The sequence below is a fragment of the Mycteria americana genome, chromosome 15 (genome assembly GCF_035582795.1).
Source record: "Mycteria americana isolate JAX WOST 10 ecotype Jacksonville Zoo and Gardens chromosome 15, USCA_MyAme_1.0, whole genome shotgun sequence".
Classification (NCBI taxonomy): Eukaryota; Metazoa; Chordata; class Aves; order Ciconiiformes; family Ciconiidae; genus Mycteria; species Mycteria americana.
In genome coordinates, this window is record NC_134379.1 from 6,959,040 (window position 1) to 6,985,503 (window position 26,464).

At 51.8% G+C, this 26,464-nt stretch overlaps 1 protein-coding gene across 1 annotated transcript in view; it reads right to left on the reverse strand.

Moving 5' to 3' along the window:
* The window catches only part of LRRC75A (leucine rich repeat containing 75A), a 96,492-nt gene that overhangs the window by 26,309 nt on the left and 43,719 nt on the right, over positions 1 to 26,464 (reverse strand). The window contains exon 3 of the mRNA XM_075518045.1: positions 10,843 to 10,955. Coding sequence (XP_075374160.1) covers positions 10,843 to 10,955 — 113 coding nt within the window. The remainder of the gene's footprint in view (positions 1 to 10,842; positions 10,956 to 26,464) is intronic.

Below are 26,464 nucleotides of genomic sequence, written 5' to 3' on the forward strand. Positions count from 1 at the left end.
ATGCAGGACCCTACCTGTAAGCCAGGGCCAAGCATCCCACTGATGAAGCCTGATGGCCTCAGCTCCCAACGCCAGGCAGCCTGGAAAACCACCAAGAACCAGAGTTCTGCTTCTCACCATCCCAAACACACGCACGAAGTCTCAGGCCACGCGGGGAATAGCAGAGAGGTTTGGAAATTGCCTGCTTTCCACTGCAAAGGCCGAGTGGTTTGCCACACGCCCCAAAATCACAGCACAAGGCAATATCCCAGCCTGGGTTTTGTAGCATTTGCTCCGTGTGCTGGAAAGCACTTTGCTGCTCTGTCCCTTTTGGTGTCTGGGACAGTCATGTAACAAAGTCCCATTGACACAGACAGAAGAGATCGCCCACTCGCGGGTCCCAAAGGTCTCCGGCTCACAAATCCTCTGCTCTTCTGCAGCAGCCACCGGCACGCCTGCTGTGCACGCACATACATACACATAGATGGGATTTTAATGAAGAGGAGAGACCGCATAATTCTTGCTCCAGCCTCCTCCCACCAACAGCGGATTTGTGTTGGATGCTCTGAAGAGACCGTTTGTTGCAGGAGCTACAACTTCTCCTATCACTCGCCCACAAACTCCCGGCAGCAGCGGAGGATTTTCATCCACAAACATTCATTCTCTTTCTGGTTTCAAAAGGAAGGGCGCATTATTCATGCACCAGGCTTCCCCCTCAACATGAAAACTCCCTTTTTTTTTTTTTTTTTTTGCTTCACAAGGGCTTTGTAGAGAAATGCAAGCGGGCACTGCAAGCAAGTATGAAAAATCAGCACCCGGCATTCCTCCAGGACAGAAATGTTTTGTGCCCCTGATGAAATTAGGAGTGGGATGTTAAAAGATCGTTCCTACCAACAAAATAAGGCTGCTTAACCTCTGTGAGTTCATCACTAAAGCAAAACACCCTTCTCTTTTGTTTGTACCTGGCTCCCAAGTGCAACGGAGAATATCCAACCCGCAGGTAACCACGGGTTAAAAACTGCCGCAGCCTGATGGAGCCTCCTGACCTTCCAAAAGCTGTCCCAAACTATTCGTTTGCACTTTCAGCCAGGTATTTTCAAGGTGATTTCTAATGAATTCACATCAGAGGGTCTTAACAGAGCAAAGGGGAGCTCAGGTTGACTCCCAGGTCTAAAGGAGGACCCCAAAGCGTTCTTCCTCAGTGAAACGCATTTTACTGGCGTGTTTCCACACCTCCTTTAATACCACGGAAAACAAAGCAATACCACAGAAAACCAAGCAAGCAGCGGTGCCGTGGTTGGAGGAGGTGAACTGGTTTGGGAAGAGCAAGGGTGGGCAGCCCTCGGCGATCGAGTGCTACAAATGGGAACTGGGAGCTCTGCCTCCCACAGAGGTGAAATACCTCCAAATTATTGCTATGCCGACCCTGAAAAGAAGGGAGTAAAGCACATTTTCAGCTGCCTCCAGCAGCAAGGGACCGTGCCAGGGCCTTGCGGGGCTCCGCTCAAACCCCCTCAGCATGCCGTCTCAGGCATGCGTCAAACTTTTCCTATTCCTGCTCCCGTTGGATATTTTGGCAGGTTTCCACAGTGTCATGCCCGATGCTCCGGTAATGCCTTTTGCAAAGCACTGGGCAAAATCCTGGGGATTTTGTGGACTCCCGCACCCCACACGGCAGGATGCAAAGGCAATGGGAGACGCTTGCAAGTGAGGAACGAGGGGTCCAGGAGAGGTGTTTGCGCTTCCCCTTTCAGGGTTAAAAAGCAACACGTTGCTTTTATAACTGACTACGGTCTCGCTCAGGAAAAAGCAACTCGTCCGTCTTCCACTCTGAAGAAAAGGGGGTTTAGCTTTCCGCGCAGACAGGGAGCAAGGGGGCCTCGTCCCAGGGACACAGCACCCTTCCGCGGGGAAAACCTATCGGGGGGAAAACCCACTCTCTGCATTTCCCCTTGTGAAGCTGATTCCTGCCTCATTAAGCAGCAGACACGGCTCCGTCCTCCTCTCCGGGACAGCTGCTTTAGCAGTACCTATTTTCCCAGCCCAAGAGATCCAGCCTGTGGATGCGCGAACCCAAGCTCAAACCCCACATGTCCCCAGTCCCAAATGCACCGTGGGCCTGGGTGCTGGGGACAAGGCAGGAGCCCGAGGCAGGGCTGGAGCAGGGCGAATCAAGCAGGATTTCTGCCCTCGGCAGCAGTATTTTACACCACGCTGATGGAGCTGGCGTACGATGGATACGGCACGCTGTGGCTGCTGGACCAAACCCTGCGGATACCAGGGGCTGGAGGTATCAGCCCTTTAAACCAACTCCAGGAGGGTTTACCTTTTGCCCTGGGCTACCAAATATCCTCCGTGACTTGTTGCTTCAGCAGCAGCTACTGCAAAAGAACGTCTCGCAGGGCTAAACTCACGCTCGGTTCCTACCCAGGCGCTGCCGGTGCCGGAGGGATGCAGAAAGCAAGATGAAGCGGTCGCTGCATTTTCAGCCCTGCTTAGGCTGGGAAAATCAAAGAAAACAAACCCAGGATTCTGTCTTACTTTATCATGCATAGCCCTGTAATTTGCTCGTATTACATGGAGAAGTACCTATTACGCAGGCGCTTTTACACCCCCAGTGTGGTTCCCATTGCGGCAGGGCCACAGGCTGTAATTTCCCTGCAGAAATGTATGGCAACAGAGAAAAAATACCTGTTTGCTGCTTTCGCCCTATTCATACCAACCCTCACAGGGAGACAGAAAATGACAGCTGCTGGTGGACGCTTTTATGATTAAATATATCCTCCATCTCAGAGAATTACAACCAATTCGAAACAACTTTCCTAACCTGTCCCGAGAGAAAAACGATGGCTTTTGAGTCGCAAAACTGTTCGAGCCGGAGAAAAATCAATGCTGCCCAAGTGGTGAGCCACAAGCCAAAAGGCGTGAGGCTGCCAGACCCCCTTCACTGAGGAATGAGGGGATCGCCCTCCGCACCGGCAATGACCTACCGAGGTTATGCCTGAGCAGCATCCCCATGGGCGCTTGGTTCAGTCCCTTAGGCGTGTTAGGGAAACAACAAACTAGAAAATGAGGCTTACGCTTCAAGGAAGTGAAGAAAATAAGTACCCAATATTCAGGCCCTAAATCCATATGCAGGCTCCTGAGAAGAGACCTGACTCTTCCAAAGGCAAAGACCTCAGAGGTTCCCGGCGCACTCGTGCAACCTTCTTCAAACACTGCAGCTCCGCGTTCTCTTCACTGACCTTGTCCCTTGCTACCACGGTTATCTTAAGAACCCAATGGCTATTGTGGTAAAACAATAAATTAGTATAAACGAGAATGCTCCTCGAGCGACGTCGTTTTTCTGCAGACTGACATGTCGGAGTAACGCATAACGAAGCAGGAATGTGGTTTAGCACTGACTAGTGCTGCTTGTCGAGCGGAGATGAAAGAATACTCTGTTTAAACTGGAATTTAGCTGAACAAGATCTAGTGCAACAAAGCAATAAAGGGGCTTTTGGACTGGAACGAGGGAGAGAGACAGCTCAGAAAGCCCGTAAACGGGGGACAGAAAGCCCTTCTGCTCAGAAAGCCCTTCTTCTAAGGGACAGGGGAAATGCAGCGGGGAAAGTCATAGCAGCAGAGATGCAAGAAACTGCAAGAAGAAAAGTGAACGATGTGGCATCCCGTTGAACAATGTGACATCCCGCTGAAGCGAGGCAGCGACAGGCCGAGCTCCGACCTGCTTTGGAGCCCCAGGTTGGGCAGCGCAGAGCGACTGTGCCAACTTCTTGCATCGGGAGGATGGACGGTGTTAACAGGGAGGTAACGACATCTCCGTTTCACCAAGGAATTCATCTGGATAAAGGTATGTATCTGCTCCGCAGTCCATAACCGAAAGCTCCCTACCCTAGCTGGGTACCTACAGAAGTTGCGTTTGCGTTATCGCTACAGGATTTGGCTCGTAGGGTTCAAGTGATCTGTGTTCACAAGCTAAATATGAAAAATCCTATGAAGCTATGCCCTGCATGCACAGTGCCCACACGCAGCAGGCAATGTGTGGGCAGGGCTGGTTTCCACGCCAGCACGTATGTCTCAAAGAAAGGCAACTCTTGGATTTAGGAAAAAAAAATACAAATAAATTATATTCCTGGTGTTACCAGAGCCAGCAAAGAATGTTGCCCTTCTTTAAGACCTTGTTTAGACCAACTATGGGCACGATTCATCCTTTATGTACAGAAATACTTGGGAAATAATTAAGATTCTCCATCAGCCATAGGAATGAGCTCACGCAGGGCTGTGGGAAAGCCGTCCGGCCGCTCCGCAGCGCTCCCTGCAAAGAGAAACAGCAAACGGCCCCCTTTCCTGCGAATCCTCATTGGGCACATTCCTGGTGCGGCCGTGGAGTAGATCTCATACCAGGGCTGACATTTCCCTCACCCTTGCGCTGCGCTAAACACTCCCAGCTGCTGCCCACATCTGCATCGCGTCCCAACTCGGCATCCAGGCTGGCCCTGCCACCAGCAAAAAGGACAAGGGGCAAAGCAAAGAGAGTTGCCTGGAGCTAAGTAAAATCACCTGAAAAACCCATGTGAATTGCGAAAAAAAAAATCAGATCCTTGCTCTTCACATGTCCCAGCATTGGGGGGAGGATTTGTACGAGCAAGCGCTGGGAGCTCCGAAACATAAATGGTTTTAGAAAGTGAAGAAAGCGCCACGTTGGCTCACCCCGCTGCGGCCCCCCCGTAAGCTCTGTTCTAGGCTCAGGGCAGGCACGGGCTTTTTTGGGGGGGTTCCTCCGCTTATTGCAGAGCAACAAGAGTTAAAAAATCCACGGAGTTAGGTCCAGATTGACCCCATTTAATTCCAGTGCTCAAACTGAGCTGCTTCACCCTAACTTCTTCCATGCTTCACACTCCGGTGGCATCAACAGGAGCTGTGTGCAAAAAAGGGGCTTACCCGACGTAAAACAGGGCTAGATTCAGAGTTACGATACGAAGAATCGATATTCCTTCAGACGCTGCCCACTGCTCAGCCCGGCGGGGCAGGCACCACTGCTCCGTCCCCTCCCTGGTGCACCCCTGGCTCATCGCAATTGCTCCTGTGCGCAGCGGCAACGCGGGCAGCAAAGAAAGGTAACGCACTGGCCACGACCCTCCAGGGATGGGAAAGACACGGCAAAGCCACGGAGGCCGTTTCCCCTGGGAAACACCTCCTCCCTCCCCGCGAAGCGTGCAAGCCCGTGCTCCAAAGCAATTAGGGGTGCGCGGAGCTTTGATTACCGGTTTTGCTTTTGTGATGCTGAAGGCAAGCGCTTGGCAGCGGGAGGAGCAGGGAGATTCCAGGATCTAATTCAATACTTGCTAGTTAAATGCTGGACTGTAATCGTGTCCCTAGGCAGAGCCAGAGATGTACAAATTACTTTAGCAGGCTGGTTTCATCCTCCTGCTATTGGCTACCCTACCAGGCAAAACACTGATTTTCATCCTGGATATTTAATATATGCGACTCAGAGGGAGGCACGGAGAGGGAGACAGCAAGTGAGAGACAGACAGATTTATAATACGCAAAAAAAATAAGGTCATTTGGCACAGGTTTGGGTGCTCTGGTGCCAGGCAGCACGGCAGAGCCGGGCAGCCAACGCTGAGAGCTTCTCCCTCGATTTGGCTCTTTCTGTGCACGCACCGAACGTGATGCCTGGGGTGAGATGGAAACAGAAAGCGCTAGCCTCCCCCCCTGCCTACGCAGCAGGCTGCCTGGCTGTAGCACGACCGACCAAAAAAAATCAGCTCCAGTTCTCTCTATCATCTGTCCCCATCCTCCTCCTCCGGCTGCTCTGCTTCCGATTATCACCTGTAATGAATACAGCAGTTGCGGCATAAGGAAAAGCAATTTTCCCTTGTAATTATTTCACCACATTTCTGGTGAGACCAATTACAGCTATTTGGCTTTGCTCAGCGCTCAGTCGAGCTGCGCCCGCGTGCAGGGCTCTCGCTCACTGCGCTGGCGAGACCTCGGCAGAGGTACCAGGGGGTCCCAGGACGGGCTGGTCCAGGAGGGACTGATCCACCCCACTGCTTGTGGCTACGTCCCCCGATGCCTGCTGGAAACGCCACCGGGCATTTAGTGAAGAAGGGATGCTATCCCACTAAAAATTTGCCTACGGGCATTTGAGGAGGTGGCGATACGATGACATCCAGAGGCCACCAGCCCTTCGCTAGCCCTGAGCAAGAAGAGAGAAACATCCCACTGGTGCCTGAGACCCCCTTGATCCCACAACTGGGGAAACCTTTTAATCAAAGAGAGGGATCAGCATGGCACTAACGCAGCCGATGCGACTGCATAGCAGCCTCTGTTTCCCACAAATGTGCTCCCAATAATTAGGGACAATTAAAATCCACTTCCTTCCCAAACCCTTCCAACACGTCTAACCCAGCGGCAGGGGACAAGGGACTGTGAGCATCAGGAGACGGGCACAGCCGCGAGCCCAGAGAAATGATGCCTCTTAATGAAGCCGCGGCACAGATTACGATGCTTGTGTTTCTGCTTGTTACGAGTCAGTGTGCTAACGAGAGTGTCTCCGGCAGACGGGACCCCGGAGCACAATGCATCCCAAAGACAGAGATTTCTAATTAACAAAGTATTTTTGAGTAACTCTGCAGCTCCGGACTGGGAGTTCTCCACGACGGGCTCCACCAACCCCTGCCGTTGTGCTGCAATCCCTAATTATCAGCAGGGAACCAGGGACAGAGCCAAAACACTCATTACCAGATCAAGAATCACCGTGCAGGAGACCAGGTTTCCACACCCAAAGCACGTGGTTATGTGCTTCCCGCAGATGGATCCTCCAGGCAAGTCACAACATGGGGGTGGCTGCAAATCATCCCTTTCTGACCCCAAAGTTGTCTTGCAGGAGAGTCAGAAGACTTCCTCTCCAACAAGAAAGAAAATGAAAAGAAAGAGCAAAGAAAGAAAGAGAGCAAAGAAAAAGGAGAAGAAACGTCTTAACAAAGCATCATTCGCACGGTGCAGCCTGCGGACATTACGAGGTTGGTGCTGCAAGGAGAAGGAGAGGAGGGAAAGGACAAAACCATCTTCTCTTCTGCGGCAGCCCCTGTCTTCTTCTCCCCAGCCTGGGCAGCTCCAGCGACAGCTGGGAGCAGCAGGAGGAGCAGCCTCGGGGCTCGTCCTGGCGAGCCGGGTTCACGCGTCCATCTCATCCTAGCACTTTCCTCCGCAGACCTCTAAGGAACGCGATTTGCCTCGTTGTTTCCTCGAGACATCCGGGCTCACGTGCGGCTCTCAGGAGGACGCCCCGGTTTTCGAAGCCCCCAGAGCAGGTACCTCTTTGTGCCTATAGCCTCCCATCGGGGGCTGCTGCCGTAGGGAGGACCCACCGAATGCTGCACTGCCGACACTGTCGTGGGCTTTCCTGGGACCTTACCGACCTCATTGCAAAGCAAGAGTAATTCCAGGGAAGCTAAGGGATTTTGGAGTCTATAAAAAGGTGGTAAGAGGAGACTTGAGCCCCAAACATGACTGATATCACCACGACAGGCAGGATAAAACAACAGGCTTTGAACAATAAACCCCCCTGCTGCGAGCGAGGCTACATCTGTGCTGCCCGAGCTTGCAGCTCTAATTTTCATCCCCCCAAAGAGGAGCCTTGGCAGAGGGGGCGAAGGCTTGCAAGGCACCCATGAACCTGCCCTCAGGGCCACCCGGGGACCGCAGGGTGGACCGTGGGGCTGCGTGGGCATCCCCAGCTTGCAGGAGCTGCAGCCCTTGACGTTCACCCCGCCGCCAGCACAGGAAGGCTCGTGGGCCGATTGCTGCACTCGTTATCAATACTTCATACTCCGTTAAATCGCTATCGCAACGCAACGGCACGCGCATCGCGGTGCATTTTCCAACGCTTTTCCCTTAATAACCCACGACTGAAAATATCGCCGGAGCCCCCCACGCTTTGTCCATACTATATCCAAACGCTTGTTGTCCCAGTTGTGAATTTAAGCCAGTTTCCCCCAAAAAACAAGGACAGAGCCTTTCTTTTTAGAAAGACAGCTCTTAACACCTGATCTCTGCCCCAGACCGGCCGCTGGCTGCGTGGTGCAGGGGGCCACCGAGGAGTATCTCTGGGCATCAAGGAGAGATATCAAGCGAGCCCTGGGCTCATAGGAGGAACGGTTAACCCACAGACTGTCGGGGTCCACACCACAAGTCCCAGACTTCCCAGGCACTGGGTTGCACTGCTGCTGTGCCTGCGCAAACGGGGATTTTACAAGGGTAGCCTCCAATAAATCAAAATAAACCATATTCTAATTACAAGGGTCATCCACAGCTACTTACCAAACACCTTCTCCACGGGGCAGAGTCAGCCCCCCCAAAACCAGCACACAAGGAGGGAGAGGAACGGGAGGAATGGGAACTTTTGAAGAAAGCCCAGGAATCGCTTGATTTATTGGCTCTGTTTAGTTTCTAAACAAAAAGCAACCAGCAAAGCAAAGGAACAGAACAAGATGTGGCCTGATAAAACCAGCTACAGAATGAGCTGGGAAAGTATTCCCACAGGCCTCGGTTTTAGTTCTGATCAAATGGGCCTGTCCTCTCCTACTCCACCAGCGGGGACCAAAGTCCCTCTGCTATCACCGCACCAAGCTGAAGTTCTTTTCCTTGCAAAGAGATGGATGCGAAGAGGGGTTCTGTAGCTCCCTGGTCATTACAGCCAGCTACTAATTACACCCTAGAGCAGAGCACTGATGGGTTGTGGACGGCCAACGGACACACAAAAAAGTGTGTAAACGTCATATTCGAAAGCTCCTGCAACACCTGACAGCAGGGCTGGGTCAAGCCAACGCCGACACCTGGGAACAAGACCCCGTTACCCCCTTGGAGGCATCACAGGGGGCTTGCAAACCCCAACCCAGAGCGGGGGGCTCTGGGGAAACGCCCACTGGTCATCGGCTGTGGAAGGAATTACCCACCAACGTATACACGAGATCAGGAGCATCCCTAACCCGGTAACTGCTGGCGCACAAATAAAGTGCTGTGTGTTCAAGCACAGGGAAGACAAGACGACGTTCCCTCTATTCTCTATATATTCTCTATACTAAGGCATTTAGACCTTAGCAAAGGGTTGGCTTCAACTTCTAGCAAAGGGTTGGCTTCAACTAGCCAGCAGCCAGCGCCACGTGTTGGCAGCCCCGGGGTCGCTGCCCTGTGGTCAGGGCTCGTTTACGGCCAAAACCTCACCCCCGCTATTAAAACCATGAAAAACCTCAGCTATTTCCCAGCTCTTTCAAGGAAAGGGAAGTGTTACGGCAGGCTTTGCAGATCTCTGGCACGCAGACGCGCTCGCACAACCGCTCCAAGCTGGTAATTAAGGACAGGGATGGGTATTTAAAGACAGAGCGGCACAAAGCAGTGCTTTCTATTTTTTCATTTTCAAGAATTTCTTGTCTTTTGAGCTCTAAAGAGCTCCTCGCTGCCACATCAGCATAACTTTAATAATGCCCTAATGGGATGACAAGGGGTGTGCATTTCCTAGCCTAATTAAGAAAAAAACCCCAGAGGGTAGCTGAGCTCCCGGGTCATTACCCGGCTCCGTGTGCTGAGCCCAGCCCGCGGGGTACAGCTTCGCAGCACCAACGTACCCCCTCCATTTCTGCTGCTTTATGGGAAAGAGCAAATTTTAGTTATGAATACACCTTAAAAACGCTCAACGCCCAAAAATACGGTTACCACTGCTAACGGAACAGAGGTGTTTCTCCGCATTTGGGTCTCTGAGGACAACAGGGTGCAAGGGATGCCGAGCCAGATCTCTGGGAGACGCGGTCCTAATCCTGTTTGGCCATGCAGTCCTTTATTCCTTCGTGTCTGTTTTCCTCTCGCGTCCGTTTTCCTCTCCTCTTCTTCTCTATTCAGACTAAGTTTTTTCACAGGATTAGTCTCCACTATGGCTACAAATAGCATCTACTACAACAGGAACCAAAATTCTCTTGGGACCACGAGCAAGCACCTGGATACAAATCCTGACTCTGCCAGCCTGCGGCTTCTTTTCTATTTCTGACTTCCTTAGACAAAAATAATAAATTAAATATGTAATGCATAACAACACAGCAAACAAGGAGCCCTTTTTGTTCCCATCAGTCTCATCCACAGGTTTTTTGGCTCTATGGATCCAGGATGTCGGCAGCTGGGATGCTTTGCTGAGGACCCCGGCGAGGAGGGGACCGGGGTCATTTACTCCCTATTTTTAATCGAACAGTTCCCTTCATGTAAACACGCTGCAAGCCATGGTGGCTGCAGTGACGCATGTCGGAACATTAATTACCAGCTAATTAAGATGTCTTGGAGCAGTTTGTCTCCTGCTCTCCAATGCCCAGCATGGGGATGTTTGGAGGATGGATAGCTCAGGATTTCCAGCCCATTCCCCCTCCCCGGGCGCTACCACGCTGCTCTCCTCTGCAACCGGGATGCAACAGGGAAAGGAAAAAGGAAAAGGAGGAAAACACCTCTGGGTGAGCATGAAGCAACTTGATAACACAACCATGCATGGGGGAAATGCTGGTGAGATTGGAGACAACTGAGGATCTTGGAGGTTGTGGCAAGCTCAGCAGGGTTTGACCTCCTGGCTCCCTCGCAGCCCTGGCTAACGGTTTTAAGCACTTTCCTTCATCGCGGTGGATTTGTTCCTCCCGTTGCTGCGGGTGTGCAACAGGCAGCTCCCACCACCACCCACATTCGCACACCGTGGCCAAAAGCATCGTGGAAAAACCCCCTTCCCGCTCTCCTGAGCCTGCGGGTGGTCCCGAGGACTCAAGGACCGGGGAGGGGACAGAGACGCACGGGGGTGACGGTGGCTTCCGAAAGCCGACTCACCAGGACTGCGGCTTCCTCTTCATGATGCCCTGGCGTCTCCACTGCGAGTGAGGGCTGAGATGGTAGGTGAGCTGCCGGCAAAGCTTCTCCATGGCCCCGAGGGAGTCCCCCTCCTGCGAAGACAAGGGAGGGACGCCAGGTAAGGTGTCTGCAGCATTACCGTCATGCCCCTGGGATGCTCCAACCCCGGAGCGGCTCCCTGCTAGGAGCCGGCAAGTCATAAGGGACCACACTAAAACTTGTATAGGAAGGGAGGAAAAAACCCAACCCCACTGATTGCTAAGAGGCTGCAAGGACGGGCTGTTTCACCAAGGGCCGCCCCGTCCTGCACACCCACGGACATTGCTGCTGGGGAGCGAACGCAGGCGTGCACGAGCCCTGCCTGGTTAAGGGTTTTTTAAAAACCCTTAAAAACCCTTAAAAACCCTGGAAATAAGGGGTTTTAAGGATGACGAGGTCCCTTCTTGGCTGCTCTGCTGGGGTGCAGGGGAGCCGCACGGCGGGGTCATCCCTCTGCAATTCATTCAGCAGCAGCACTGTTATGATTTGACACTACATAATAGCTTTCAGCACTAAAGGTTTACGGAGATGGATTAAATAAACCAAACAACTCATCCATTACCGTCAAAACTGCTTTACAAAAGAGCAAACACTAAGAGGCTTTGTGAGCTGATGCAGATCTCGGGAACAGCGCTCATCTGGAACTCTCAAAAACATACTTGTTAGGAAAAAAAAGCTTCAAGAAAAGCAGGGCTTTTGGTGGAGTCTTCTCAATTCTGATTAAAATTTCCACCCTAAAGGACAGTTGCCTAAAAAACTTCAACTCTGAAAGCTTCTAAGAATTCGGTTCTAGAAATTTGGGTTCCTAAAAATAAACCAAAATACAAATACCAGTACCTGGACCGTTCAATCATGTTTCATTTCAAGATCTTTATATACCAACACATGATGAGACATCTAATAATGTAAACCACCCATCTTGCCCTGCCTGGCTTACTCTCTGAAAGGTCACAAGCAGAGATTAACCTGACCTAAAGAACAATAATGATGATTTAAAAAAAAAAAAAAAATCAAGATGTGACAATTTGTGGCATCTGCCTGGCTTTATGAAATTGCTGCATCATGAAACATCTTAGAGAAGGTGCAGAAACCGAATAGGAAGCCCTAAAATAATCAATCAGCCTGGGCTCGGCTCGCTGCCGCTTTTCATTCACGCCCATCGCTCAGGATTTTGCTGTGTGCTGGGACGAGGTGGGCAGGGATGCTGAGGAAGATGCTGCATCTCCTCTGCCTGGACACCCCATCGCTGCTGCCTTCACGTCCTCCCTTCGAGCCCGAGCGCCCCGGCAGAGCTGCGCGTTTCCTGCGGCCTCATTTATGCAATGTATTCTCCCACCTCGCCTCCAAGGCAGCAGAGCGGGACTGGCCTTCTAAAGACATTATAAATATTGAATTAACCAAGGAGCAGTAGGGATTTTGACAAATCACCTCTGGGTGTGCAGGGAAACAATTACAGCAGGTTTTCTCAGGGTAAAAAAAAAAACAAAAAAAAACACAAAACCAGGACAGAAAGGGCATATCTACAGATGGCTGGAGCAGAAATATCAGCGTAGGACTTGCGGTCTTTAGCTTTTCTGTTCAATCCACTCTGTAAGATACGAAGCCTTGACAGAAATCGGGGTAGTTTATTCCCAGACATGTCCAAGTGCCCATGCGGCGACCCACATCAATCAAAAGCTGATTTAATTCAGGGGCGATGCTTGCCTAGCTCCAGCTGCGCAAACCGGCAGCGAAGCGACGGCCCCAGCGCTCGCCCCCTCCATCAGGCGCGCGGTGGCAGGCGATTTCGGCAGCTCGGGTAGAAACTCAAGATCCACAGGTAGCAGCAGGGCACGGTGTACGGAAAACGCCGTGTCAGCACGAGCTGGAAACAGCGCGAGTCAGGAGCCATTTCCCATCTGAGCTCCGCAAGCGTTTGACGGCCGTACCTCCTGTTTCCCAGTTTGCGGAGGAGGAAATATGGGTTTAAGAGCTTATTTAAACCCGTATGTTTCAACACCTCATTTATCACCACGCTTAACTTGAAATAAGGGTTTTAATCCCGCAAATTTCAATGGGACGTCAGCCTATGCTAAACCTCAGGCACGCCGAAATCTCCCCTCCCGCTGGCGACCCTGCGGCAAGAAATAGCTAGTGCTCTAGGCTTGGGGATGGATGCACCCTAGGAGGCTCAGCCTGTCAAATTAACGCAGAAAATATAATGAAAGAGAAGGTTTAATTTCATGTTTTCCACTGGAAGGTCTGGAAACACATTGCAGACATTCTTTAATTAAAGCCTCAAAACATTTTGGGAAGGCAGCGGCATATGCTGCTCCCTCTAACTGCTCTCCGTTTGCTCTCTGCCAGCAACACCTTCCTCGCTGTGTAACCGGCAGCCCTAACGCGAGAAGAAAACACCACGAATTTTGACACCTATCCTATTTTATTTTACCCTTGCGTAATATCCACAGCAAGCTGCCGGGTGCCATCAGCTTTCATTTAATCTATTTTTTTCAGCTGTTACCCTTGCAAAGCATTGCAAAGAGCCCCTGAAATAACTGTCCACCCTCAGCGCTGCACAGGGGTTTCCATCTCCAAGCCCTCACTGCATCGCGTGGAAAAACTCTCGTTGGAAAGGAAACAACGTGCTAAAAAGCTGTGGAGCAAGTAGCCACCGCGTTGCAATTCAGCGCTGCAAATTGCCTCCAATGTAATCCTGAAAGAGGCAATTAAAATTGCCTCCAGTGTTATCCTGGCGACTAAACTGTCGGGGAAGTGAAACGATTCACAAGAGTAATGTGGCAAAAAAAGCGGAGGAAGTACAAGAAACAAGTTTTTGCTGGTACAAATGTGGCAGGACCATCTTCTCTCTCTGATAAGAGATTTTTCCCCCAGCAGCGTGCTCACGCCGGCCAGCTGCCAGACCTCCCGAGTGCTGGGTCCAGATGGCTGGTGGAAGCTCAGACCTGAACTTCACATACAGCCAATTTCTGAGAAATTCAGCCCAAACAAATCCCCTCAACGGAACGCAGCAAATCATCCATCAACACCGATACAGCACACCGAGGGCTCCAAGGAAAGATGCTAGAGCAGGGCAAAGCATATTTTCATCCTTATCTCTCTACATCGGTGGCCACAGCCAGCTCATCCTTCACATGGTCATCCCCACCAGGCCACCCTTTCAGCCCTTTTTTCTTCACAAGCAAGCTCGACTCACAAGCCCCGCAGGTACTGGGCTACTTCTGTTTTGGGGTTTTAAAATGTGATTTAGAGAAGGTGACTTCTGCACACAGCAACTCATGCGTCTCCTGCTGGTCTCGGTACCGTGCGAGGGCATAAGCCAGCCACAAAAGTATGGTCTTTTCCGTACTGGTCTGTGGATAAGTGCTTCAGTTTAGCACTGGGACAAACAGCCCATTTCAGAGCCTTCATAAGACATGCTGCTTTGGGGTCGGGCTCCTTGCTTCTGCGCATCTCACTCCCATCACTGCACTTCACCTGCCCATGAGCGAGACACAAACCTCTCTGCTTCAAGAACCTCCTTTTTTTAGGTACCTTCCTAAACCTCTGCAATTCCTCCCGAGAGCTTTGCAGGAGGCTCCAGAGCAGCCCCAGGCCAGACCCCCGGCATACGAGAGCTGCCCTGGGTTGCACAAAACGCGTGCGGAGGAGAAGGGATTTAGCCGACGCGGTGCCGAAGGCAGAGCCGGACACTCGTTTGACAGTCTAAACAAAGGCTTTTTCGCTGTTTATGATCCAAGTCTATCAGGAAATAATTGAAGCTGACGCACGCCCTGGTGGGACTGAGCCCAAGAGCTTGTTTGAAAACTGAGTCAGCTTAAAAATCAGCCCAGCTCACTTGCGTTGACTAAGTTTTAACCTTGCTGCCCGGCTTACGGGGAGAGCACCGCATGCGGGGCTGCCAGGAGAGCCGGGGGTTACTGCACTACGCCGACAGGAGCGATGACGCCCAGCACTATCCCCGTGGGCAGCGGTAGGCTTCCTGCCGCCGTGCCAGCGTTACACCACGATGCCGACCCTCCCTGCGATGCAAGGTAACGCTCCTGCTCTCCATCCAGCACGATCCTCTCTGCTCTGTACCACCGGCATCCCCCCGGCATGACGCAAGAGATGACACAAACCCCATCGGGTGGGCGGGTGGATGATGCTGCTGCCCGCCTTGCTGCTTCCAGTGATTAACCACTTCCCTCCAAATCAAAAACACCGGCCAAAAGGTCTTTCTGCCCCACCTGCATCACATCACTTATTGAACAACCCCTTCGCTACAGCCGTAAGCTCAATATAAGACTGGATATTTTTTTTGCGGTCGGAGGGTGCACGAGTGGCAAGGCAGACTTAGCTCAGCCTGCAGAAATTCAAACCCGCAGCACTGGGTTTTGGCAAACCCTATGTGCCCCTTCCATAGGAGGGACAATAATCAAGCACAAGACATATACAACGGGAGCTGCCGTTTTCACTAAGCGTACTGTCTTATCACCGGAACCAAATCGCAGCAGCAATCATTCCTGAAATAACACGCAGGGATGAAGCTCCAGCAAAAGCATCGCCAGTGATACCAGGGAAGACCTGGCTCCTTCGAGCACCAGGCGTTCACGGTGCACGTGTGCGGGAACGTGCATTTGTTACTCTGGTTTCCAGCCTCTGGGAGGAAAACTGCAAAGCAGCTCTGGGTTGGGGAGATGGGACAGACCACACAGAGAGTTCAGCTTTCCCAGCTACTGATGCTGCCAGGAAAAAGCCTGTTTCGTAGAGCTGGGATATGCCCTTTCTCTTAATACCACACTCACAGGCCAGCTGATAAATGCCGGTAAGATGCTGGTGATGAGCCATCTCCCTGCAGATCCATCAGCTACACACCTGGAAACATCTGCGAGTTTGCAAAAGCTCTTGGTGCCGTGATCTTGCACGCACCTGTACAGCCCCTGCGTCAACAGGGAGAGAAACCTGTGCCACGCACGCAGAAAAACTGCTTTGAGCAGCACCTGAATAGGGGGAAAAGCCTCTGTACAAGGAGCAAGAAAGCCATATGGCACCCTCTTTCCTTGTAATTTATCTTGGCTGCTCAGCTGGCAAGTTTTCAGGAGGAGATGGGCCTCACAGGGCACGTGTATGAAGCATCCCAGCTCTCAGCAGGACTCAAGGGCAGCCATGGAGCCCACAAAGGGCAAACGCAGGTGGTGCAAGCATCAGCTCAGATAAGGAGGTTTCGGGCAACGTCTTGGCTCCTACTCCACCATGCCCTCTCCGAGCCGGCAGAGACCTGGTGCAGCTCCCAGCCAACAGACGCGATGCTGAGCGCGGGACGGAGGAGCGACGAGGGGAAAGCTGAGAGCAGAGGCTCTTCCCTGCAAAGGGCCCCTTTCCCCATCATTCCTCCTCCATCTTCGCCCCTGCCTCCAGCTCTCTGGAGAAGAAGGCGGCTGCTCGCTGCTGGGAGGAGCCGGGAGATTCATGAGATTTTAATCCCTTAACAGATTTCAGCTGGGAGAGGGATTCATGGCACATGCCCATCTGCAATCCACAACCAGCCCCACGCCAACAGGATCTTGTTCAACTGGAAAACAAGGGGGAGAGGCACGAGCCGAGCCCCGTCTGTCCCCACGGCGGAGGGGGTGCCCAGGCATATGCCAGGGACCACCAGGCTCCTGACCCTGGCTCCAGCCCTGAGAGGAGAGCTCTGGATGAAGGGATGAGCAACAGCACTTGAAATGGGAACCGGTTAAACCCCAGGGATAAACACGAGCAAGTAAAGGCTAGGAGCCAAGCTTACCCCCCGTGCGTCCTGCTAAACCTGCCCTGGTTTCTGCAGGGGGACCTGTTTTATCCTCACTGATGGTCTCACCTGTGGCGTAGGAGAGAAACCGTTCAGCCTCTATCAGCACCATGCACCGACGGATCCCGTACGGCCCGTCGGTGAGGTATCACCCAGCATCTGCGCGCCACGTTCAACCACAAATAAGCGATCTTTGGACGCGTTCCTCACCGCTCTGCCGGTGGAGGGAGGGGGGGTAATTGGAAGCAGAGGGATGACACCATGGGAAAGCAACCATGGGATGAACGGGACCGTGTTTTCGCTGGGGATGAACAACCACGGCGTCATTGCCTGCCCTCGTGCCACACCTGGGCGATGCACGGACGTAAGAGTTGTGTTCACAACCCAAATTTCAGGGCTGCTCCAAAAGAAGCAGCCGGGGAGCTCGGAGGAGGACACAAAGCATATGAAAGCCTTGTGATAAAGATGTTATTGCAAGTTCATTTGTTTTCATTAAGAAATGAATCACCCGCTCCTCCCCCAGCAGCGGAATGCCTGGTGGTGTGCAGAGCCCTGGGGGGGTTGCACCGGGGCCAAACATCGTGTAAAATAGGCCAACATTAATGATTAAAGAGCCCTGGTAAAGAATTCCTGCTGCAGTACGGCAGGGGATTGACCTAAATTAGAACAATTAGCCATTGTCTCGGGTCGGAGGAAGAGACAGGTTTTTGCTCGCATCATTACATAGTCCCATGTTTCTGTCACTTGCAATCAGTCTCTGGGAAAAAAAAAAAAAAAAGGTGCTGCACCGCAAATCTTAACATGCAAAAAGTCCCAAATTGGCCCTCCAAAACCATGACTTTGACTTAATTAAAATTTTAAACTTTTTTCCCCCCCTTTTCTGTTTCTTTTAAAAAACCTTTTCAAACTTGCATCATTCCTTTGTGGATACTGCCGGATCCTGCTTTGGTGCCCAAAAAGCTCCGTCCATGCACAAACCACTGCAGCCACAGGCCAGGGAAACCGCGCTCATCCTGGGAGCACCACTCCCTGCATGTGAAATATTTGGTGTGGAGACCCCTCAGCCAAGACGTTTGCTTTCCATACAGTTCAGTGGACGGTGACCCTTAAAACCTGACCTATTTCATACCCAGAAAATAGAGAGGATGATAGATTTCTTTCCAAGTCCTCCTCCTTGTTTTAGTCGTCTTGCGTGATTAGCTGGGACAATAGGATAATAGTTTGGACTAGTAAGCAAAAAAAAAAAACCACTTGAGAGAAAAACCCCTATGTTCACAATGGTAAACAGTTATTACACAGTAAAACAGAGACATAAAATAGTGAGAGATGCTCTAGGAAGCCCTAGGACAGATCGTCCTCAACCGTTTTGACATGCATCAAATCAGTTATTACAAATTAGCAGGAAGCACAGGAGAACAAATCCACAGTAACCCGCGCTGATGTAGGGATAAACCTTGGGGTTTGGAAAGGATGACAACAAAACGAAGAGGAAATGTTATCTCAGCACTGTGAAATGTCCCTGCATGCAAAGCTTTCACAATGCCAGGACATCCCTAACGTGTGCCAAAGCCGATGGGCCATAGGGACCTCCAAATACCTTCTAGGAAGGCGGCAAGAGAAGGCACAGGGACACGTCTCAGGCAACGAGATGGTAAGCAAAAGCCACGTCCGCTATCCACCAGCACAGAGCGGCTCAACCCAACCCAGGTCAACGCAGCAGCCGTGAAAAGCTCTGCCCACCCAAAACCTGCAGCCCCGCAAAGGGCTTTCCCCCGCCGCTGGCACCGGAACGGCATCCTGCTCCCCGGCGCCGGGGCCCCGGGGTTTAATAGAAACTGAATTTACGATGCCTTCCCTTTTGATGTAGTCACGCGGAGCTGAAGTCATCTAATGGCTTTCTGGTTTTCTTTTTTTCTTTCCTTTCTTCTTTTTTTTCCCTCCCCCCCCCCCTTGCTTTCAAAGCACGGGGCTAAACTGCAGCCTATTGTTGCATGCAGACATCTGCGCTGCAGCCAGCCCCAGCCTGCCACTCCAGACTTTCCTTTTGAAGCCCTAATGGAGTTTTCTCCGGCAAACCGTCCTCCTCCCGCAAGACCAGGAGCCGAGGAGGTAGGAAAGCCTTTAAATCCACCGTTCCACTCTCACTGAAGGCCAAAACACACCAACACCCAGCTCGGGTTGGTGCAAGATCGTCCTACTGCAGGAGGCTCGGTGGTTGCTCCTACCTTCAACCCCATCCGGGTGTGGAGGGGAGGATCCACGCCAGCAACAAACGCCTCTTGCTGCATGGCTGGTCGGTCATTGAGTTCCTTGGGCAAGGCATGAAAATGCACGTGGAAAAATCCCCGTTGTGCTGTAGGGAAGAGCTCTCCAGGGAGGTGTCCTTAAAATATCACCGTAAGGATATTGCAATTCCCTCTCCATCATTTCAGATTCCTCCGGGAAGAGACCCCAGCGTGTGGGGAATAAGCGATGAGGTGGATGATGCCCAAAGGCAAGCAGATACGGGCATGGCGGATGTAAGTGATCTATCCTGTCCACACAGAGCGAAACAAAATCCAAATAAAGTGACAATATGGCTTTAAATGGGTCCATTTGACCACCCAATACCCCCTGCAGAAATTCTTTTGAAAATAAATCAAGGCCATTTTAGTTCAAATTAGAGGAGAAACGGAACAAATTTAATAAAGGCCATTTTAATAAGAATGATGTTGCTCCCAGCAGGGTTCACTGCAACTGAGCTAATCCACTTGATCTTTCCTGAGTTTCCCCAGGTACGCAGCCATGGGGCCAAACACCGCCCGGGCTCAAGGTTAGGGCCAAGCACTCGCTGGCCGCAAAGACACTCTGATGGCTTTTATAAGGGAAGGAGGTGCCCCACAATTAACTCACATTATGAAATGGCCAAGAAAGACCAGCTGGTCCTGGAAGAGAATGACGTCTCATATATGAGAAGAGGCATTTGGCTTCTTACAGGAAAAATGCATTTTTCTGGCATGGGAAATTCAGATTTGGGCTTGGTGACCCCTCTGTCAGCACGGCTCCAGCAGCGAGCTCGCTGCCGAGTCCTTCCCGAGCTCTGCTTACGTCCCCTCTCCAGCCATCCATGTAGCAGCAGGAGGCTTGAAAAGACAACAAAACCAAACCAGCTCCCGATTTCCCACTGCGGAAGGGCACTTGGTGGTGGAGCTGGGTCCATGGGGTGCAGGATTTGGGTCACGGACCTGGGAGCAGCCAGCAAGACCCTCGCAGGGCTGTCAAATTACCATGTACCGCCGGTTGCCTTTCTCGATGCTCTTTGCCAGGAGAGGAGCATCTCCACCTCAGACAAACCACTCATTTCTGTTCTGCAATGTCATATGTCACAGTGGCCACTGTGGGTCCACAAGAACTCAAGAGGGCTTACAGAGGGTCAAAGTTTAGCATCAAATAAGGTACTATAGCTTATTTCAAATCACGTAACGTAGGGGTGTTTTCATATAAAACTATCTCAAATATTAGGAAGTGGTTTGTGGGGAATTCTGCTGAGAGTATGTTAAAAGATACACAGAGATAGAAATGCATAGACGTAGAAGTTGCACCGAAATGCAATGCAAACCCACCAAACACAGCTCCAGATGCTGTTTGGATAAGGAACGTTGTTCATACTGGAAACCTTACTCTATTCCTTCTGGTTTGCTAGGATATAGGCTTTACCATCAAAAACTCCCATTTCAAGATGGGCAGAGGTAAAAGCAGCATTCTAAAGCAGCATAAATAAAAGGCAAAGAAAAAGATGGCTTTTTTTTTTTTTTTTTTGAGGAGGAGAAGGACCAGTCTTCTATCAAGCAATAAACTATACTTCCATAAAAGCTTATCAGAAAGTAAAGCTTCCCATCCAGCAGCAACCCTTTTGTACAGGAAGGAGCATTTTTGAGATCTTGCAAGGAATGAGAAAAGGAACCACTTCTCATCCGCGTTCCTGATCAGAAAACTCATCCCATTACCTGGCAAAACCCAAACCCTGCAACCAAACCATCCAGTACAACCTCAAACCCCGTGCCCAGGCCTGCAGCGATCAGGCCAGGTATGCAGAAACAAGGAACGGTAGCCCCAGCTACTGCACAACATGCCCCCAGGCTGAAAATGCTTTTGCATAAGACTAATTGAAGGTTGGGGCCATGATTAGCTGCAAGCCCCAGGCTGAGAGCACGTAGCTTAAGCAGCACTTGCTGGTCTTCACCACCTTACTGGGGAAGCCTGACACACTGGTGCAGGAGCAGTGGCTGAAGGCGTCCCTTAGCAGATGGCAGGTACTCCGTGCCAGGGCAGACAGCATCAGCTCTGGCAGCAAACACGGCAAAATTAACATTTTGCGGAGTCCTGGCCAACAGCAGCATAAAACTCAATGACGGAGAAGTCAGCAGCTGGTGCAAACCGTAAGCGGCCTCAACCTGAGGACTCCTCGGCAGGAGGTGCCTGCAGGGATAACCAGGCTCTCGGCTGAGGGTAACTGCCTGACCCATCGCATCGCGGTCTGTCTCCAGAAGGTCACATTAACTCCGTGGTCCAAAAGGAGCAATTGGCTTTGATCAAATTAACCAGATACTCAGTCATCGAGCATGGCGCATGCATTAACTTCATGGTTCAAAAAACCCCAAATCCTCCGCTTCCAGGCGGCTCTATCAATGGTGCAAACCCTCTCCCCAGCTCAGCCCAAACCACAAAGGCACGAGATCACCATGTCTTGCCATCGCATGCGGGTTGCAGAGATGGGAGCGGACGTTAACCTCCTTAAGATGACCAGCAAGGGACTGAGCACCAGCAAGGTTAATTCGTGTGCTCTCGGTAAAGGATTTGCTCTTGTTCAACTTACAAAAACCAGCCAGACCAGTCCAGCTCTGGACTGGCCTGACACCACAAAGCCGCTGCCAAACCTGGGAAACCCAGGGCTGAGGACATCTACGCTGGGCATCCCGAGACAGTACTGAGTGCTCACCTAGGACAATCACAGAGTACCAAGGACCCTGGCAATTAAACCCTGCCTTGAACTGGCCCAAATTAGGAACTGGCGAAGCTGCAGCAGCAGCAGAACATTGAAAGAGGAAATTTGCAGGAACAAAGAAAAGAAATGGAAACCAATTTTGCAACTCGGATACCGCTATAAGAAGCGCTCATCATCCGCTTTGACGAAAGGCCAAAGTGCGACGCATTAGATTCAGTGTTGACACACCGAAATGAAAAGCAATGTGCAATAGGGCTTATCAAGAGAGCCAGAAGTACAAGATGAATGGGATCGCAGCAACTCAGGAAGTTATTCAAAAGGATCCCGGAGTAATATTACACTTGGACTTCAGAGAAGCAATTAAAGAAGGCAATAAAATCTGAGGTGATAGATGGCCCTGAGGGAAGCACGTAAGATAAAGGGAAATTGCAAAAAAGAATAGAAAAATCTTTTGTGAGAGCGACTGGAGGGTACCCAGCTTAGCTTCTGCAGCAGAGTATAAATGAGCAGCAGTCAAAACGACATGGGGAACGGCAGGGGATCTGCGTGCTGCCTTGCACCCATTAGTGGCATTGCCCCACGCTGCGATGCCTGATGCCGCTGACTGCATCCTCAGTTGAGACGTGCACGGCAAAACTTTGACTGCGGAGGAGGCTTTTTGAGCATCACCACTCCAACATGTGCTCCTGATATACACGGTAAGATCCTCAGCCAAGTAGATTGGACGCACTTCAGCGCTATAAACAAAGTCATTAAGGGGAAGGCCATTTAGATGCCAGTGTTCATTCTTGGAAGGGTCACTGGACCGTCCTTTTAATGACAAATGCATCTGTATCCTTCTGGTAGACGCAGGGAGTTATCATAAAACAAAGCAAGCAGCTAAAAATCCAGAAGAGCCATTAATTACCCTGGAAATATCTCAGCAAACAACTGTCTCACAAGTTAATCATTGTAGCTGCCGGGGAACAGCAAAGACTTTTTCTGTTCCGCACAGAGGTGTGGAAAACACCCAAGGTGCCGCACGGACTGGACTGCAAATGGGAAGAGGGGTCGAAGGTGCCGACCTCTAATGTCTCCTGAAGTCAGTGCATGCAGTGGATGATGGCACTTGCCATCCTCCTACACCCACAGACAGGGAGGAGTGATTTTGGAGTCCTGGGGGACGCAGAGCCCCTGGGCAGCTCCTGTGCGGGGGGGTTCAGCCGCTCCCCATCACTCGCTGCCACTGTCCAAATGCAGTTTGCAGGCAAAGCTCCCCCGTGTTTTGGCAAACAGCATCGTCCATCCCCTACAGACCTGATGTCTCTACTTACCTGTGCGGCCCCAGGCTGCAGCAAGCACTGCATCTCCAGGGGGGCTCCTCCGTTTGCTCTCAGGCTCTCAGACCCTGCTCGAGGGCAATGCACACAGGACAGAGATGGATGCTGGAGAGAGTGATGGGTGCACGGAGCTTTGCACCGTGTCCGTGATACCTCCCACCATCCTGCCTCGAGCAAACGTGGCTCTTCAGCCAGACCCTACCCTAGCCGCTCTCTCTGCGGGAGCCAGCATTTCTCAGGGGGCATCCCACTGGGAACCGCAGGTCGGAGCCCAGCACCTGCCTGTGCTGCTAAACGCAGGAACCGCTCGCCATTCTTCGTACCCCTCTCACCCCAGGGTTAAACCAGAAGTAGCTTATTTGGTTATTTATGTCCCAGATGTAGGACAGCACGTAGAGATTTTCCCAGCCCAACAAGTCTCCTACGGAGCCTGTGTCTCAGCTGCACCACACCGGATCCCACGGGAAGCAAACCCCAGTCCAGTCCGTTATTGCTGTTGGAGGACAGCAGGAGTGTCCCCAGGATACCACTGCAAATATTTATGTCATTCCGTGGGAGCTCTCGGCCCCTCGCCACAACCCCTGGGAGTCTCGTGACGGGCACGAGAGCCTGGGAAGGGGCGGCAGCGACCCCCTCGCATCAGTCCCCGTTGCTCCCCGCTGCAGGCGGGCACAGAAACGTGAATCCCAGGGCAAGGGCATAACCCTCAGAGCAACGCTCGCCTTCAGCTCATTAACTACTGTGGGGCCCTCGTAGGCACAAGAGAACTGGTAATTTTTTTTTTTTTTTTTTTAAAGAAAAAAAGATAAGATCACAGTAATGAAGCAGCAGCTAACAGCAGTGGCTGCGCTCCAGCCAAGCTCTCCCAGCAACGGCTCTGGGATGCAGCAAGGCTTGAGGGAGTGGGGTCACTTCATCAAGTGCTCCAAGCAGATGCGACTACGAACGCAGACACAAGCTGGGATTTCCTGGAAAACCGGATGGAAAGGAGAAAAGGGAAAGTGACAGAGAAATAGGGAGGATTAACAAATTACCTAACGATTGCAAAATTCTTTGAAGATGGAACGGGTGGGATACAGCTCTTACCCAAATCCCCAAATATCCCAAACTGTGAGATAATCGCTTGCTGGACTTTGGCCAAAAATCACAGTCCCTGTCATCTATGAAGAGCAATCACTGAAAATCCTGCTGGCGACTTCCCTATCTGCAAGACCTTGGCTTCTTTGCGTTTCCTTATTACTTTTTGCCCAACAGAGCCAGCGCAGCTGCATCCCCTCGGGAAGGAGCAATCACCTGGTGATTCCCCGGGGAAGGAGAACACATCGTACACCTGGGGTGAACCAGACAGACGGGTCCTCTCACCTCATCAGCACCCCACGGGGTCCTGACCCACCCCAAATCCGCAACGCTGCTCACCGATACATCTCCTCGATTTGGCTGGGTGAAAGCATCTCCGAGACCTGGCACAGCCAAACCCCCGAGGGGCCGCAGAGCTGTTCCCACGAGGTGACTCTGTGCTGGGGGCTGCAAAGGCAGAGCTTGCAGATCATCACAGAATCATAGAATGGCTTGGGTTGGAGAGGACCTTTACAGGCCATCTAGTCCAACCCCCCTGCAAGAGCAGGGACATCTTTAACTGGACCAGGTTGCTCAGAGCCCCGTCCAACCTGACCTTGAATGTCCCCAGGGATAGGGCCTCCACCACCTCTCTGGGCAACCTGTGCCAGTGCCTCACCACCCTCATTGTAAAAAATTTCTTTCTTAAATCCGGTCTAAATCTGTCCTCCCTTAGTTTAAAACCATCGCTCCTTGTCCTCTCACAACAGGCCTTGCTAAAAAGTCTGTCCCCGTCTTTCCTATAGGCCCCCTTTAAGTACTGCAAGGCTGCTATAAGGTCTCTTCTCCAGGCTGGACAACCCCAGCCCTCTCCGCCTGTCCTCGCAGGAGAGGTGCTCCAGCCCTCGCATCATTTTCGTGGCCCTTTGATACTGGCGAGATCAGTATCAAAGGGCGAAACTTCTCGCTCCAACAAATAGCCTGAAGCGTACATCGAGACAGCTGTGACGCTGCAGACGGGCTAAACGCGAGTAATTCTTCAAATTCAAGGATTAGCGCTGGAAATGCGAGTGCTTCCAAGACCCAGAGGTGTTTTGGTTCAGCCCTGACGAGTGCAGCGTTGTGCACAGCCCTTCCCAACTCCAGACATCGCTTTCCCCTGCTGTGAAATGCTGATAACGCTCTTTCCCTTCTTCATAGAGGGCTTGAGGAACCAGCAAGGAAGGGGCACGGAGAGCTGCTTGGCAGTAACGGAGTTTTATCCTCAAGGGCTTTCAGCTCACCCTGAAGCATCACGGGCACTCAGCACCTCTGAACCCCCCTGCAAAGGCTGACCACGCTACCCAGCAAAGAAGCTGAAATTTGGGGTGCATGCCCAACCATGGAATTTTTCTTCAAGTCCACGGCACGGGGCAAAGGCGGGATTTGGGGCAGGCGATTGCACCATGGCGTAGGACCCCTACCTACATCACTCAGTGCCGCTGAGCCCTCGCTAGCTAAGCTCCGTGTGCTCCTCAGCAGGGCACGCTTCGCTGCCCTTCCAGAGACTCTGGACACGTCACCATCTCCATCCTTTCCCCCAGACGCTGGGGAACTGCCCCTGCTTTGCGGGAGAGCAGCAGTCTCACCGGGATGCGACAGGGCTAACCAAAATGTGCCCTGGGCACGACAGCCTTCGGTGGTCAGGGTTGAAAAACGGGTGTACCAGTTGCCTGCAGCCCCAGAACGGCTGCGATCGGATCATGATATCTATTAGAGCTTCTTTCACCCACCTTGACAAATGGTGAGCGGGACTTTTCTGCCTGAACCAAGTCGGACGTGGCCATAACCCGTGGCTGGGCAATTCCTCAGCCATCAGCAGCGGTCTATCAATAGAGAGGAGACCCCTCCTTATTAAACCCCTCAAACTCTCCTTATTAAACCATTCATTTCTGCAAATCCACGCTGCCAGCAGACCATTTGCTTGCTTGGTATTCACACACCTGTGAGTTAGGCTGGAAATAGATATGAAAATACCCATCTAAGTGCTCAAGTCACCCAGCTCTCCCCTCCAGCCATACCACGGGAGAAGTCCCCACCACGCGCTCGTCAGTGCTCGAGGCAAATAAATAATGCTCCCGCGAGGAGGCAGGGAATCAATATGCTTCCTTCCTTTGCGGTAAATTATGTTCTGATTAAAAGCTAAATGAGCTGAACTCAAACGCCAATTACCATCAGAAAACATCAATAAAATATGTTGTTGCTGTTTAATGAAGTACCTGTTTCTTCATCTGTCATTGCCCTCGGGGCCACTTACTTAACTCTATCGGAGAGGACGCAGGCGCAGCGCGTGGCAGGGCAGGCAGTCCCGGATGCTCAGCTCGGGACGGGGATGGGAACCTGCCTGCGCACTGGTACTTGTGTGCAATGCCACACAGCTCCCGGCTGCCA